At 46.4% G+C, this 17,217-nt stretch overlaps 1 protein-coding gene and 1 long non-coding RNA gene across 5 annotated transcripts in view; one reads left to right on the forward strand and one right to left on the reverse strand.

Annotated features, from left to right (window-relative positions):
• The window catches only part of LOC139267418 (uncharacterized), a 211,972-nt gene that overhangs the window by 116,484 nt on the left and 78,271 nt on the right, over positions 1 to 17,217 (reverse strand). For both annotated transcript variants that reach the window (XM_070885721.1, XM_070885720.1), the window contains exon 4: positions 594 to 647. In XM_070885721.1, coding sequence (XP_070741822.1) covers positions 594 to 647 — 54 coding nt within the window. The remainder of the gene's footprint in view (positions 1 to 593; positions 648 to 17,217) is intronic.
• Positions 1 to 17,217, forward strand: part of LOC139267419 (uncharacterized) — a 169,798-nt gene that overhangs the window by 34,765 nt on the left and 117,816 nt on the right. The gene's annotated exons all lie outside the window — the stretch shown is intronic.

Raw genomic sequence — 17,217 nt, forward strand, 5'->3', positions numbered from 1 at the left:
CCCGCTTGATTGGCACCCCATCCACCACCTTCAATATTCACTCCATCCATCACCGACGTACTGTACCATCTACAAGATGCACTGCAGCAACTCCCCAAGGCTTCTTCGGCAGCACCTCCAAAACCCGCGACCTCTACCACCTAGAAGAACAAGGGCAGCAGGCGCATAGGAACACCACCACCTCCACGTTCCCCTCCAAGTCACTCACCATCCTGACTTGAAATTATAATCGCCGTTCCTTCATCGTCGCTGGGTCAAAATCCTGGAACTCCCTCCCCAACAGCACTGTGAGAGTACCTTCATCATACGGACTGCAGCAGTTCAAGAAGGCGGACCACCACCATCCTCTCTCATGGCAATTAGGGATGGGCAATAAATGTTGGCCTTGCCAGCAATGCCCACATCCCGGGAACCGATTAAAAAAAAGAGATTCCAGGAATTAAAATGACCTGGGGCCTCACACTGATCTCTTCGCAGGGGTTTCCTATGCGCCCCGAATGTGCCCAGAGTTAAAAACAGGCCTACAGGAAAGCAGAAAGGTGTGGGGTGGGGTTGGGAAGGGAGCAGATTAAAGCATGACTTGATATACTCACTCGAATTTTAATAATTCTTGTTTTAGCTCCACAGTTTTTCTTCAGTAACATCTTCTATGGAAGATAAAATCACAGGTATTAAAAACTGACTAAAAAATCCCCATTTTGATTATTTATAGCGATATAGGCCATTGGACAGCACAGAATGATACAGTGCCATGCAGTATAACATCATAATATTGTGTTACACTGCATAATGCAGCATGTGGTACAGTAAATACATTAGGCAGCTTGAAACAGAATTATGGAAAGAATTTGCATTTCTATAGTGCCTTTCACAACCTGTTTTACAACCAATCGAGTACTTTTAAATTGTAATTACTGTTGTAATGTAAGAATTACGGCAGACAATTTGTGCACGGCATGCTCCCACAAACAGCAACGTAAAAATAGTCAGATAATCAGTTTTGGCAATGTTTGTTAAGGGGTAAATATTGGCCAGGACACTGGGGATACTCTCCTGTGCTACTTCACATAGTACCATGGAATTTTTTATGTCCACCTGACAGAGCAGACGGGACTTCGGTTTAACGTCTCATCTGAAAGACTTTTTTCACCGTTCACATTGGAGAGCTCTGGAAAATTAAATCGGAATGGGAAAAATGGGGGTGGGGGGAGAGCCAGGCAAGGTAAGGGGAAGATCTACGGACAAGAGGGAGAGACCTGTATAGAAAGACAGTCATGTGAAGGACAGAAACGGAATAGGAAACATGCAGAGAGCAACCAGGAGCGGGTTCAAGATGTATACATTGGAGTAATTTAATAATTCCAGTGGTAGTGCGTCCAACCCATTGTACCCTCTCCACACACATGCACACGCACATCCACGTGCACAGTGTTACTGAAATATCTACTACACTATTACAGCACTGGTACTGGGACACCCAGGACATTTATGGCCCACCTCCTCTTCACTTGTGCCCTCAACAGTTTTACTGCTCCTTGTACGTCTGGGTCTCTCCATCCATGGCCTTCCTAGCTGAGAAGTATGTCATATCCCCATATCCCTTGACATGGCTGGTGTGCTGGGAAAAATGAGATAAATTCATAGAATTGTATAGCACAGAGGGAGGCCATTTGGCCCATCATGCCTGTGCTAGTTCTTTGAAAGAGCAATCCAATTATTCCCACTCGTAGCCTGTTCTTTCCCCGTAGCCCTGCACATTTTACCTTTTCACATATATCCAATTCCCTTTTGAAAGTTACTATTAAATCTGTTTTCGCCACCCTTTTAGGCAGTGCGTTCCAGGTCATAACAAGTCGCTGGGTAAAAGAAAATTCTCCTTACCTCCTATTTGACAATGAGCTTTAATCTGTGGGCTGAATTGGGCTGACGAGCCTTCTTTCATCAAAAGCCTGAGTATAATGGAATCAATGACTAGGCCCCAACTCAACAAACGTGTCAACTACCTGAACTTTTCACACAATTTGGTTGCTGGGAAGCACTGGTGCCTTTAACAGGACACAGAATAAAAGTCTTCTCCTTTTCTAATATTTTTCCCCCTCACACATTCTGTCTCATAAAAAGGTATCCATTTCACTCTTGAACAAAATGCCCTCCTTATTCACTTATTCCAACACGTAGGCTTCGAGGGCTCCAAGGAAACGGAGGTGGGGGTGAGGGTGAGAAGCTCATGTTGCAGATATTTAAACATTGATCAACCCTTTCAGGAGCAGCAGAGAGGTTGTTCTAAATTATCAAGACTTTCATACTGCCCTGTTTCCACAGCAATAATTTTTACAGCAGGGATAATTCAGGATTTTTTTTCTTTCCCTCTATTTTGTAGATGATTATCTCAGTATCTTTTGGATTCGCTATTGAATGCGTTGGTTAGGAACCTTGTCCTGAATTAGCTGTGTCCCAGTTACCACGGTAACTAAATACCACAAAAGTCCGATCAACCTAGAAGTAGAAAATGGGCGATGAATGGGTTAAAAGGGTGAGTTTTTTTACATTTTCAAGCAAAAAGAAAAGAAAAGAGACTGAAGACTGACCCCGGCAGGCAGAATGAAGTCTCAAGATGTGTAGGCCTGGCTCATTGTGTGAAGGAAAAACACCAAGGTTATGCTGTCTGGGTTATTATTGTATATTTCCACCTTTACAGAAGCATAATTTCCAACAATTAAGATGATATATGTCTGGAGAAGCGTGGAAAGAGACATCATCTCTGTCGGCCACTTGTTCTACAGATCACTTGGCACCACAACAGCCGGAACAATATAAAAGCAGCCTCAGTCAGAAACACAAGTGCGCTACTATCAGTCCTCCATTATACTTTCCGTTAGTAACTGATGTTGCTGCTCTGTGACCAGCTGGCCTATCATGCTGAAATCTAGATAAGAAAGAGGGGCCCCCCCAAGGATAGCTTTGCAGGGTTCGGCCTAGAATCTATCCTTGGCTCCCTCCCATTATCTACCTACATGCTGTCCCTCGGGCAACATCATCCACGGGCATGGGGTTAGCTTACACACGTTTGCTAGTGATTCCAAAGTCTACCTCTCCAACATTTCTCTCGACCTCTCCTCTGCCTCTGTGTTGTCAATTTGTTTACCCGACATCAAGTCCAGATAAGGCACAACCTTAACATTGGAAAGACTGAAGCCATCATCTTTGACCCCCCCTGCCACAATTTCCACTCCCTTGCCACTGATTTCAGCCCTCTCTCCAGACACTCTCTCAGGCTGAGTGTTCTGTTCAACCCGGAGTTCACCTTTAAATGCCATGACCAGATTTGGGTGTCCTTGTGCAGAAACACAGAAAGCTAGCATGCAGGTACAGCAAGCAATAAGGAAGGCAAATGGCATGTTGTCCTTTATTGCAAGGGGGTTGGAGAATAAGAGTAAGGAATTCTTGCTACAATTGTACAGGGTCTTGGTGAGACCACACCTGGAGTACTGTACACGGGTTTGGTCTCCTTATCTCAGGAAGGATATACTTGCCTTGCAGGCGGTGCAACGGAGGTTCACTAGTTTGATTCCTGGGATGAGAGGGCTGTCTTATGATGAGAGACTGTGTAGAATGGGCCTATACTCTCTGGAGTTTAGAGTGAGAGGTGATCTCATTCAAATATACAAGATTCTGAAAAGGATTGACAGGGTAGATGCTGAGAGGTTGTTTCCCCTGGCTGGAGAACTAGGGGTCATAATCTCAGGATAAGGGATAGGCCATTTAAGACAGAGATGAGGAGAAATTTCTTCATTCAGAGGGTTGTAAATCATTGGAATTCTCTGCCCCAGAGTCTCTGAGTATATTCAAGGCTGAGATAGATAGATTTTTCGACTCTAGGGGAATCAAGGGATATGGAGATCGGGCGGGAAAGTGGAGTTGAGGTCGATGATCAGCCATGGTCTTATTGAATGGCGGAGCAGGCTCAAGGGGCCAAATGGCCTACTCCTGCTGCTATTTCTTATGGTCTTATGACTGGTCCATCACCAAGGCTGCTTACGTCCGCCTCCGCAACACTGACTACCCTTCCTACTCGTGCCATTGTCATCCTCAGACTTGATGAGCCTAATGGTCTTCTTGGTGGCCTCGTTACTTCTCCCTCCCAGTGCCGTGTGTATCCTGTCCCACAATAGATCCAAGTCGCCCGTCACCCCTGTCCTGACTGACTGAAATAAACATACCCTAAATGACAAGGTTCTTAATCGTGCGGAGGAACAGGGAGATCTGGGAGTGTCAACATATAGATCTTTGAAGGTGGGAGTGCAGGTGGAACAGACTTTAATAAATGCAAGTGAAATTCAAAGTGTTATACATAGGGGAACTGAATATAAAAACAAGGACGTGATGCTGAATTTGCACAACACATTGGTTAAGTCCAAGAGTGAGCATTGTGTGCGGTCCTGGGCACCCCATTATAGGAAGGAGATCAGAGCCACGGAAAGGGTGCAGCAAAGATATGCTGGAATGATACCAGGAAAGAGGAGGTTATAGTTATGAAGAGAGCAATAAAGAATGAAGACTTTTTTCACTGGGATGGAGAGGTTGGGGGAAACCTAAAAGATGTTTTCAAAATGGTGAAGTGTTTTGAGAGGGAAAAAATAGAAACTAAGATTTTTTTTCTCCTGGTTGGCAAATCAGTAACAAGGCGGCGGAGACTCAGGGTTAGCACAAGGAGAGCAAAGGGGCAATGTTTCCATGGTGGGGTATTAGAATATGGAATGCTTTACCGTGCATTGATCGTATTGAATGGCGGAGCAAGCTCGAGGGGCCGTATGGCCTACTCCTGCTCCTATTTCTTATGCTCTTATGTTCTTAAGGTGTCCACATCTTCTTACTTCCCAGGAGAAGAAAATTAAAATCAAAAGTCCGAGGCGGGGGGGGGGGGGGCTGGGGGGCATTACCTAAGCGCCTGGCCTTGCGCTTCTGAGCAACATTGAAAAGAGCCTGGGAGTAGGTTGCCGAGCCCACCCTCTCTTGGGTAGGGTATGGTGCAGGGGACAAAGACAAAGAAAAAATACATCTGACTGCATGGGCTTCAATGCCACCGCTTAATTACAATATCCAGCCCAGCGAGGGGGCTATTATACATAACGAGGTCCCAGAAAAACAATAACATCTTTCAACTAATGAAAAAAATGATAAAGAATTCGGAAAAAAAGGACCATTAAGTCTAAGTCTCGTCAACTCAACTTAAAGCCAACCCAGTCTGACAGGGTTACAGATCTGCACGTCGTGAACTAGTTAATGGCAGCGTGCCACCAAACAGGGAAAACAATGGGGTAGAAGAGACATCTGATACAGCAGATGACAGAAGCACAGGGAAGGGGAGGGGGGCGCTGTGAGGCGGGGGTTCATGCACGAGTAAAGTTCAGCCACATGGAAGCAGCAGCGGTTGGGTGGGAGGGGGGAGCGGGGCTTATTCTGGGGCATGGAACAATGGTAATTGTGTCTTTGCTGCCCGATCTCCAGCCAAGACATCTGCTCTCAAGTTATTTGTCCTCTCTCTCCGTCGCTCTTTCTCAATCCCTCAGTCTTTACCCCCTCTCTAATCAGCAGTGGTCTGAAGGGCCTCGCACTTCAGCTATAATCCCCTTCTGAGCTGTGGCTGAATGTAATAGCCGCTCTGTGACTAGGCTACCTACACAGAATGCAGCCAAACCGTGTGAAGACGCAGGAGCGACTATGTTAATCTGTATAATCTACACGTTAAAACTCTTAATTCTGTCTCTCAGCATTCTATCTCAAGCAAACTCAGATAAAAGGGGCGGCAAACGCTGAAGACATATAAATACCTTACAATCCCCCACACAGGAGCCTAGTGTCGGCAGACTGACCAAGAGACAGTACGTGTTGGATCCCTGACAAATATGTTAAATTATTACAGTAACTAAGCTTGCATCTTTATACCTTCTCCTCCCCCTCACTCTGCCCTGTGCCGAAAGGCACTGACTCCTTACTGGATTACCGTTTATAAGAACATAAGAATTAGTAGCAGGAATAGGCCATTCGGCCCCTCATGCCTGCTCTGCCATTCAATAAGATCATGGCTGATCTTCTACCTCAACTCCACTTTCCTGCACTATCCCTTGATTCCCTTAATTCCAAAAATCCATCGATCTCTGTCTTGAATATACTCAAAGACTGAGCCTCCACAGCCCTCTGGGGTAGATAATTCCAAAGATTCACCACCCTCAGTGAAGATATTTCTCCTTATCTCAGTCCTAAATAGCCAATCCCTTATTCTGAGTCTGTGACCCTTGGTTCTAGACTCCCCAGCCAGAGGAAATATCCTCCCTACATCTACCATCTCAAGCCCTGTAAGAATGTTGTATGTTTCAATGAGATCACCTCTCATTCTTCTAAACCCCAGTGAATATAGGCCTAGTCTACTCACTGTCTCCTCATAGAACAATCCCCCATCCCAGGAATCAGTCTGGTGAACCTTCGTTGCATTCCTTCTATGGCAAGTTTATCCTTTCTTAGGTAAGAAGACCAAAACTGTACACAATACTCCAGGTACGGTCTCACCAAGGCCCTGTATAATTGCAGTAAGATATCTTACTCAAATCCTCTTGTAATAAAGGCCAACATTCCATTTGCTTTCTTAATTGCTTGCTATACCTGCATGTTAACTTTCAGTGATTCATGTAGAAGGACACGCAGGTCCCTCTGAACACCAACATTTTCCAATCTCGCACCATTTAAAAAATACTCTGCTTTTCTATTTTTCCTACCAAAGTGGATAACTTCACATTTCTCCACATTATATTCCATTTGCCATGTTCTTGCCCACTCACTTAGCCTGTCTATATCCCCTTGAAGTCTCAGTTTGAAAGGTGGGGGTGGGGGGTGGGGGGGGGGATTACTTATTTATGTGCGAGCCTTAACATTGAGCGCCAGAATTATAGAATGACATGGAAACCTAGAAAATAGGTGCAGGAGTAGGCCATTCGGCCCTTCGAGCCTGCAATATGCAATATGGCTGATCATGCAACTTCAGTACCCCATTCCTGCTTTCTCTCCATACCCCTTGATCCCTTTAGCCATAAGGGCCACATCTAACTCCCTTTTTAGTATATCTAATGAACATAAAACAGGAGGAAGCCATTCAGCCCATTTTGCTCTCTGCCGGCTCTTTGAAAGAGCTGTCCAATTTGTCCCACTCCCCTGCTCTTTCCCCATAGCCCTGTAAATCTTTTCCCTTCAAATATTTATCCAATTCCCGTATGAATTTTACTATTGAATATGCTTTCACCACTCTTTCAGGCAGTGAATTTGAGATTGCAACAACTTGCTGTGTAAAAAAAATGATTCACATGTTGCCTCTGGTTCTTTTGTTAATCACCTTAAATCTGTGTTCTCTGGTCTTTCTGCCACTGGAAACTGTTTTTCTGCCTCAGGCCTGCACCTATCCTTGACCAACTTCCAACAGGATTGCTTGAAAAGCGGTCTGGAGTTTCCTCTCCATAACCCAGTGATATTTTGGCCTACCTTAGCACTCCAGGGACTTGAGCACAAAAAATCTAGGCTCACACTCCAGTGCAGTGCTGAGGCAGTGCGGCACTGTCAGAGGTGCCGTCTTTCGGATGAAACGTTAAACTGAGGCCCTGTCTGCTTTCTCAGATGGACATAAAAGATCCCATGGTACTATTTCAAAGAAGAGCAGGGGAGTTATCCCTCAGTGTCCTGGCCAATATTTATCTCTTAATTAACAAAAAGCAATAACAGATTATCTGGTCATTATCACCTTGCTGTGTGAGGGAGCTTGTTTGTGCGCAAATTGGCTGCCGTGTTTCCTACATTACAACAGTGACTACACTCCAAAAGTACTTCATTGGCTGTAAAGCACTTTAAGACATCCGGTGGTCATGAAAGGCGCTATATAAATCCAAGTCTTTCTTTCTTTCTTACTCCAGCTGAGACCTGTGAACTCCTGATCCCAGTATTGAAACACTTCTGCACAAATCTGCTCATTGCCCGGTAACAGAAACAGGGAGTTGGCCTCCCAAACAACCTTCTCTGTTGTCGTCAAATCGGGGGAAATTCCTTTGTCGACTCGAATGTATTAAAATGGCTTTCCACTCAATGGAATTTTCCTCCCCAATTTGATCTTCCCTCTTCTCATTGAAGGCATGGATTCTCGCTGGGTTATAATTCCTCCAGCGCTTCCTCCCACACACAGCCGTTATTCACGTGTCAGCTTCCACCAGACCCGCGAAAGGCATCCAGCCTGCCGGCAGACACAGCTTTTTCCCTCTCCAAGGCCACCCGGGCACGGAAAATACCGCGAAGGAGAGAGGTGATCCGAGCTGAGATTCGCTACTTTTCCCTCTCCTTTGCCTGCTCTCGGCAAAAAGAAAATAAGCAAATTCAATTAAGAATTGAGGTTAACCCGGTTTTCATGGATCCAACAACACTTGAGGGGAGAGAGTAGCTGGGCAACAGGCGAGTTACCATCAAAACCTGCATTTATATAGCACCTTTCATGACCTCAGGACGTCCCAAAGCACTTTACAACCGATGAAGTACTTTTTTGAAGTGTAGTCACTGTTACAATGTAGGAAATGCAGCAAGCTCCCACAAACGGCAAAGCGATAATGACCAGATCATGTGTTTTAGTGATGTTGGTTGAGGGATAAATATTGGCCAGAGACTCCGCAGTGTGCGGAAGCTTACATGCAAAAAAAAGATACATCACTTTCATTGGCCTCCCCCGCTTGTCTTCAGCATCGTGCCACAAGATCTTTTGCATCCACCTGAGAGGGCTGATGGGGCCTCGGCTTTAACGACTCACCCGAAGGATGTATACTTGAAAGTGTCTAGGGTGGGGAGGAGGCGGCGAGGGGAAAGGACACAATCATTTCATGTAAAACTTTTTAAGCGGGTTACCACAGAGGGGGAATGAAAGAAAAGTCGAACGTGTATTTTTGTGTCTGACATCGTAGTCACCAAAGTTCGAACAAGCTTATAATAGAGTCCGAACGAGCACCGTCTTCGCGAAGTTAAAGTCATCGATCCAGAGGCAAAAATTGGGGTTCAGTGTGTCAGAAGGTCCGTCACTGTGGAGGGGCGCTGGCTGCTCTTCATGCTCATTTGTCAATCCCTCTACCAGGGATTTGTTGCCATGGGATTAAACGCTCAATCCCTGTTAATAGGGATTTGCTGTTCTCAAGTACGTTTCCAATCCCTGTAAACAAGCATTAGTGGCCAAGGGAGTTAGCATGGTCACTGCCAAATCCTGTTTTACTGGTTTGTATTATGTACAGGTTGGAGCTTCTATGACAGCACCTCCCAAACCTTCACCACCTAGAAGGACAAGGGCATGGGAACACCATCACCTCGAAGTTCCCCTTCAAGTTACGCACCTAAGCGACTTGGAAGTATATCGCCGTTCCTTCATCGTCACTGGGTCAAAGTCCTAGAACCCCCTCCCGAACAGCATTGTGGGAGTACCCTCACCACACGGACTGCAGGAGTTCACCACCACCTTCTCAAGAGCAACTAGGCACGAGCAATAAATGCTGGATTTGTCAGCGATGCCCGCATCCTAAGAATAATTTTTGAAACAAAATGCGCAGTTAATGTGGAGTATGATATTATCTGTATCTGTAGTATATGGAAAATAGTCCAACAAGTACATGACCAAACTTCACACTCAAAGCGTCTCACCCTCAATCAAGAAATAAAGCAGAACAGGAGAACAGGAGATACACGCCCTGATCGGATCCACTACGCCACAGGGGAGGTCAATGCTGATTGGACAGTAAGAGTCTCCGCACAGATAATCAGCGCACGTTCCTTGAGTCCCTATAATGGACTGTTGGTACGGTAGCGTAGTGGTTATGTGACTGGACTAGTAATTCAGAGTTCAAATCCTACCATGGCAGTTTTTAAACATTCATGGGATGTGGGCGTCGCTGGCAAGGCATGCATTTATTGCCCATCCCTAATTGCCCTTGAGAAGGTGCCTTCTTGAACCGCTGCAATCCATGTGGTGAAGGTCCTCCCACAGTGACTTTGTCGTAGTGGTTTGGTACAATTGAGTGGCTTGCTGGGCCATTTCAGAGGGCAGTTAAAAGTCAACCTCATTGCTGTGGGTCTGGAGTCACATGTAGGCCAGACCGGGTAAGGACGGCAGATTTCCTTCCCTAAAGGGCATTAGTGAACCAGATGGGTTTTTACAACAATCTGGTAGTTTCATGGTCACCGTTACTGATACTAGCTTTTATATTCCAGATTTATTTACTGAACTGCCGTGGTGGGATCATTAGTCCAGACCTCTGGATTACTCGTCTCATAACATAACCACTATGCTACCATTCCTATTCAATTCATTGAGAATTTGAATTCCGTTTTTTTTTAAACATTGGAAATAAAAAGCTGGCGTCAGTAACAGTTACCATGAAGCTCTCGGGTTAATGTAGAAAACCCAACTAAACCTGAGATCCTTACCCAGTCTGGCCTATATGTGACTCCAGTCCAACACAATGGGTTTACTCATCTGCCTCGAAAGGGCATCAAAGAACCAGCTGGGTCTTTAGAAGAATGCAGCATCTTCATGGTCACTTCTGCTGACGTTTTTAATTTTCAGATTTATAAAAGTGAATTCACTTTCTCTGTGTTATTAGAGTCCTGTGTCAGAACCTATATAGGAAAAAAAGACTGGCATTTATACAGCTCAAAATGCTGTACAGCCAATGAAGTCCTTTTTGAAGGGTAGTCACTGTTGTAATGTGGGAGATGTTGTAAGGCAAGAGAAATTAGTTTTATAAAGACTAATTCTAGCGTTATACCATGCAACGCACCAAGTGTAGTTCTGTTTCTGAATCAAGGTGGATGTTGCACAGGTTTGCCATGGGCATAGGCAACACCATTGATGTTAAGGAGGGTGAGCAACAAAACGCAGGTGATCAGGAGGGTGATGGTGCAAAGTGAGCCACCAAGAGCAGACAACACACACTGCCACTGGGGATACAGGTGTGAGAACCTCTCACTTCACAGAGGCTCCAGTCAGCTCTGCAATTGGACACTATTAGTATCTATATTGGAGGTATTTTACACCAGGAATGATTAATTCCTTTACCTGCTTAGTTTGGGATAGTGATGAGTAGTAAGAAGTCGTAGTCAGAACTGATTTCCGCCCCCCAGCCCCCCACCCTCCTAGCCCAGGGACAATGCTGCCACTTCGAGCATCCCTATCGGCAGACATCAGTACAAATCAGGGGTGGGAATGGATTTGTAGACCACAGTATCAAACCAAGTCGGTTTAACTTCTCAACCCAGAGATCACCATAGTTAGAAAGACTTGCAACTTTCATGAATATGTCCCAAAGCGCGTTACAGTCAATGAAGTACTATTTGAAGTGTAGTTGCTGTTGTAATGTAGGAAACGCGGCAGCCAACTTACACACAGCAAGGTCCCAGAAACAGCAATGTGATAATGATCAGACAATCTGTTTTAGTGTTGTTGGTTGAGAGATATAAATATTTGCCAGGTTTGTTATTCTGGAATGGAGATCAAATGGATTGAAGGATCTTGGTCTTGATCTTGAGAACTTCTCAATGAGAGGTTAAAACTCACTTAAAATCGGCAAGATAATAGCGTGTCCTACAAGATGCCATGTTATTATCCAGTTATGCAGATTCTGCTTTCCAGCACCTGTGTGATAACAAGCCCTCAAAATGTAGTTTAGCCTCTGGTTTATGAGCAACTCTTAGGTTCATTATCCCTCTATATCTTAATCTTAACTCTGTATCTTAACTCCATCTACCCGCCTTGGATCCGTAACCCTTAATACCCTTGCCTAACTAAAATCTATCCATTTTAGTTTTGATATTTTCAATTGACCCCCAGCCTCAACAGCTTTTTGGGGGGGGGGTGGTAGGGAGAGGGGAGGGGAAGAGGAAAGGAGAGGAGCTATTTGTAGGGAAAAGAGAGGAGAGAGAGTAGAGAAGAGAGGAAAGGAGAGGAGAGGAGGAGAGGAAATAGGAAAGAGGAGAGGAGAGGCCCGTGATACCATCCGGTTTTTGGAGGTGGGGTCCTTTATGTTAGAGAGTGCGCTCAGCGGCAGCCCTTTGAGGGACAGAGATGATTCCAATCCCCTCCCCCAACTGGGTCACAGGTTGGCAGAACACAGGAACTCACCCAAACAAACCAGGACCCAGACACTTGAGAACTGAGCACTTAATCTGCAGTCTGGATGATGATGAAAACAGCATCTGTTGAAAGCAATCATTAAGTATCCACAGGCCTCTCAGGCCTCGATCACACAACAATAGGGCTGTTGTGTCCGGACCACAGCTACATGCTTGTAATTTTTTTTTAAGCTGGTGACAGTGAACAATGGGTTCTTGAGACAGGGACGCCTTAACCCATCCCGTCGCCCAGCTTATTGTCCTAATGGGCCCTCATTGTGTGATACAGTCACACACACTGCGGGCATATCGCCAAACGGAACCAATGAAGAAAGAATGAACTTGAATTTATATAGCGCCTTTCACAACCTCAGGACGTCGCAAAGCACTTTACAGCCAATGAAGTATTTTTTGAAGTGTAGTCACTGTTGCAATGCAGGAAACACAGCAGCCGATTTGCACAAAGAAGCTCCCACAAACAGCAATGTGATAATCTGTTTTTTAGTGATGTTGGTTGAGGGATAAATATTGGCCAGGGCATCAGGGAGAACTCCCCTGCTCTTCTTTCAAATAGTGCCATGGGATCTTTTATATCCAGCTGACAATGTGGACGAGGCCGTGGTTTAATGTCTCATCCAAAATATTTCCCCTCCAACAGTGCAGCATTCCCCCAGTACTGCCCCTCCGACAGTGCTGCACACCCCCAGTACTGCCCCTCCGACAGTGCTGCACTCCCTCAGCACTCCCCCTCCAACAGTGCTGTACTCCCTCAGCACTCCCCCTCCGACAGTGCAGCACTCCCTTAGCACTGCCCCTTCGACAGTGCCGCACTCCCCCAGCACTGCACTGGAGCGTCAGTTTAGATTATGTACTCAAGTCTCTAGAGTGGGGCTTGAACCCACAACCTTCCAACTCAACGTCAAGAGAGCTATCCACTGAGCCACGACTGACACCACGGTTACTTATGGTTTTCTTTACATGACATTCTGCCATTACTTTTACCCCCCCCAACACCAACACTGCACCATCGGCGAGGCAACAGGGGAGGGAAAAGAGGGCACCAACCAGAAGTGCTGTCGGATGAGGAAAACCTGGCATCAAATCTCCTCCCCTTCCCCACCCTACAAATGGAGCAATGGACTCTCATAACTTCCGCTGCTTCTCCCCAGGAGATGCTGTCATTGACCGGCATGTTATCAAGCTCACTGGGAACTGGTCAGGCGGAAGGGGGGGGGGGGGTTGTCCACATTAGTCAAGTCCACCCGAACAGCTAAATCTTGCCCATTAAGACCAATGTTCTACTGCTAAACCAAGCAGGCTATCCAACAGCCATTTCCATTGCAGATAACCCCAGCAACCGTTCTTTCAGCCTAAACTCACGAGCCTCCAACCTCTCCATCGCTCCTTTTTTGCCTTTCTATATTTTAGCAATACACCTTGCTCCTCTAAGCTCTCCTCTCTTATTCCTCCTAAGTTCCAAATGCATGATCTGATACACTTTTCCTCCTCCCTACAATCTCACCACAATCAAATCAGGCTGTCAGACAGCCGACAACACGCAAGGCAACTCATCTCTGTGGCTCATCTGACATGTGCAAATATACATGTGAGTGCAGGATCGGGCAGTTTCCCCATTAGCGCAACCATAACAACTATAACCCAAAACATAAGTCAGCGTGACTCAGTGGTTGCAACGCTCGCTTCTTGAGTCGGTAGATTCAAGCCCCACTCCAGGAACTTGAGCACAAAACCTAGGCTGATGCTCCAGTGCAGTACCAAGGCAGTAAATGCAAGCTCTTTCTCGTTCTTTAACTGAGCCTCATTCGTCACTTCGACGGGAGACTCCATCATCGATCAAATGAGGTCTCTTCGCATCGTCTCCTGCATCCCAGGACTCTGGAATTCAGGAACTCCTTACCTGTCTCGGCCTTCTCTTCCGCCTGTAATTAGCAGCCGTGTAGGGCCGGAGGAGGCGACAGAGATAGGGAGGGGAGAGGTCATGGAGGCATTTGAACAGGAGGATGAGCATTTTAAAATCAAGGCGTTGCTAAACAGACCTGAACGCACAGAAAGACAAGCAGGCAGGCTGCAGCGCACTAACAAGGGAAAAGGGACAGTGTAGCTCTTTAAAGCAGCACCTGGGAATTCCGAGTGATGCTTTGACTGGAGCCAGACTGTCTGGAGTTGCTGAAAACTGCCATGTTTGTAGTTCTCTGCAGAAACAGGGCTGAGCCTCGTTGCTACTTCTATAATACTTTGCATTTATTTATCTTAATTTTTTTTTAAAGTCTAATTTTATATTGACTTTCACCCATTGTCTGCCAATGCGATTTTACATGCAGCCAAAGTACACTGACAGCGCACATAGAGACAGAGGCACACAAACACACACAGGCACACACACAAAAAGACAGGCTCAAAGAACAGCATATCAAAGACATCTATCTCAAACTCACAACTGAATTCTAAACGTTCAGTCACCCATCGAAAATAAACTGCAAACATTTCCTGTGGTCATTTGAGCATTCCTTGCTGCAACATTTCTACGGAATGATTTATGACCAGAACTCGCACTTAGACATTCTTAGAAGGTGGAAGGGGAGGAGAGAGAGGAGAGTTGTAGGACTGAAGATTGAATATTGACCTTCGACCCCGCCCCCCGCGCTCCTCCACAGTCTAACCTGCAGAACACAGAACCGTGAAAGGAGAAAAATGGATAATGTGCCACTGTCCCAGATATTTGACCTCCTGTTCTGCCTGGAAATGGTTGCTGCTCAGTTCTCTGGCTGGTTGAATTGAGCTCCCTATACAGCCACAGTTTTCTCTGATCCTGAAGGTGCTGATTCTTGCTCTGGTAAGGTTGCAAGCGGGCACTGGCCATCCGCCGATACCTCATCCAATTGGCCATTCGTGCCAGCTATGGCTCGAAGGCAGCCCTCCTGCCTCTGAGCCAACAGGTTGGAGGTTCAGGTCCTACTTCAGCAGGGAGAACTCCCCTGCTCTTCTTTCAAATAGTGCCACGGGATTGTCAATGTCCACCCGAGAGAGCAGATGGGGCTCTCGGTTTAACGTCTCCACTGAAAGACGGCACCTCCGACAGTGCAGCGCTCCTTCATGTACTGCACTGATGGTGTCGGCCTAGATTATGAGCTCAAGTCTCTGGAGTGGGACTTGAACACACGACCTTCTAACTCAGAGGTGAGAGTCCTACCTCACGTCTCTTGCTGCCACGTGTTGAGCTGGCCCCCTTCCCCCTGGTCTTCCTCGTCCAGCTGCTGCTGCTCTGACTCCTACAAATGCCGTCCTTTCTGTTATCTCCAGGATGTGCAGGCCACTACAATGCCAGAGACTCTTTGTGGGGCTGTTTATAGGGAGTTCCCAGGATCTGCTTGAACTTCTGCTTCAGCATCCGGTCTACCCTCTCAGTTGGACCTAACAAATCCCATGGCATTATTCGAAGAAGAGCAGGCGAGTTCTACCCGATGTCATGGCCAACATTTTTATCTCGACCAACACCTAAAACTTGTTGGGCTGGATTTTCGGTTTGTTGTCACCCCGGTTAGCACCCAGAAGGGGTGGCAATGGCAGCGGTAAGCTCTTTCGGGCGGCCGGCCAGTTTCCAGCGCCCCGCCGGCATTTTCGGTGCCGGTTTCGGCGGGGCGCGGAGGATTAACGCCCGAAAGAGGCGAGCCGGCGTGCAACGCACCTGGTTGCGACACCAGTTCGATTTTTGGCTGCTGCCCAGTCACCTTAGAGCACCCTGCTGGGCCCTCCGAGCTGTAGCGGCTGCAGTGAGGTGAGTAATGTCAACCTCAGGTAAATGTGAGTGTTTTTTTATTTTTTATTTTTTGTGATTTATGTTGTGGTGGCGTGAGTTATTGATTGGGAATGTTTTTGGTGCTTTTTTTCCAGTTTTATTTTCTCCCTAGGCCTCTCTTGGAGCGCTCTAAGGCCGGCTGTTTATCTCGGGATTTTCGCTTGCTCAGCCGGCCTAGCGCCCTAAGAGAGGTGTGCAACGCCTCCTTTAGCACTCCGCCCCACACTCAGGGCCCAAGAGGGCAGAATTAGAGGAGCGCAGACGTCTCGGAGGGGTTGTGGGGCTGGAGGAGATTGCAGATATCGGGAGGGGAGAGGCTATGGAAGGATTTGAAAACAAGGAATTTTGAAATTGAGGCGTTGCTTAACCGGGAAGCCAATGTAGGTCAGCGAGCACAGGAGTGATGGGTGAGCGGCACTTGGTGCGAGTTAGATCATGGGCAGTCGAGTTTTGGATCACCTCTAATTTACGTGGGTAGAATGTGGGAGGCCAGTCAGGCGTGCGTTGGAATAGTTAAGTCTAGAGTTAATGAAGACATGGATGAGGGCTTCAGCAGCGAATGAGCTGAGGCAGGGGCGGAGACGGGCGATGTTACAGAGGTGGAAATAGGTGTTCTTAGTTAATCTTAAAGACCTCTCTCAAGCCACCCCTCAGTCTTCTCCTTTCTGGAGAAAAGAGCCCCAGCCTGTTCAATCTTTCCAGATAAGTTTAACCTCTCCGTTTTGGTATCATTCCAGTAAATCTCTTTTGTACCTTCTCCTGTGCCTCATATATTCTTTTTAAATTATGGAGACCAGCACAATTCCCAGTACTCCAAGTCTGGTCTAACCAAGGTTCTATGCAAGTTTAACATAACTGTGTGCTGGGTTTGGCATCCTACCAGCAGCTGACCCGTCCCCAGGCGAACCCGCTGTCTTCTGAGAGACACACAGCTGCTGCCGCCCTGCCTCCTCAATAAATTCCTCCAACCAAATTAAACTAGCAATAATAGCACTCACGATCAGCACAGAAAGCTTACCAAGGGTGATAAGGCAGCAATAAAAAAACACTGCAAAAGAAGATGGAAACTCTCCTGGCAAACCCGACAGCAAAAAGATTCTTCCAGCCACTTACCCACAGTTCAGTGGCCCTTTAAATATTCCAAGAGGGTGGGACTGCCATGATTATTGTTCATGTTAAATGACGTTGAGGTTTTAATTGCGTCATAGAGCTCCAATTTTAATATA

The sequence above is a fragment of the Pristiophorus japonicus genome, chromosome 7, assembly GCF_044704955.1.
Source record: "Pristiophorus japonicus isolate sPriJap1 chromosome 7, sPriJap1.hap1, whole genome shotgun sequence".
Lineage (NCBI taxonomy): Eukaryota > Metazoa > Chordata > Chondrichthyes > Pristiophoridae > Pristiophorus > Pristiophorus japonicus.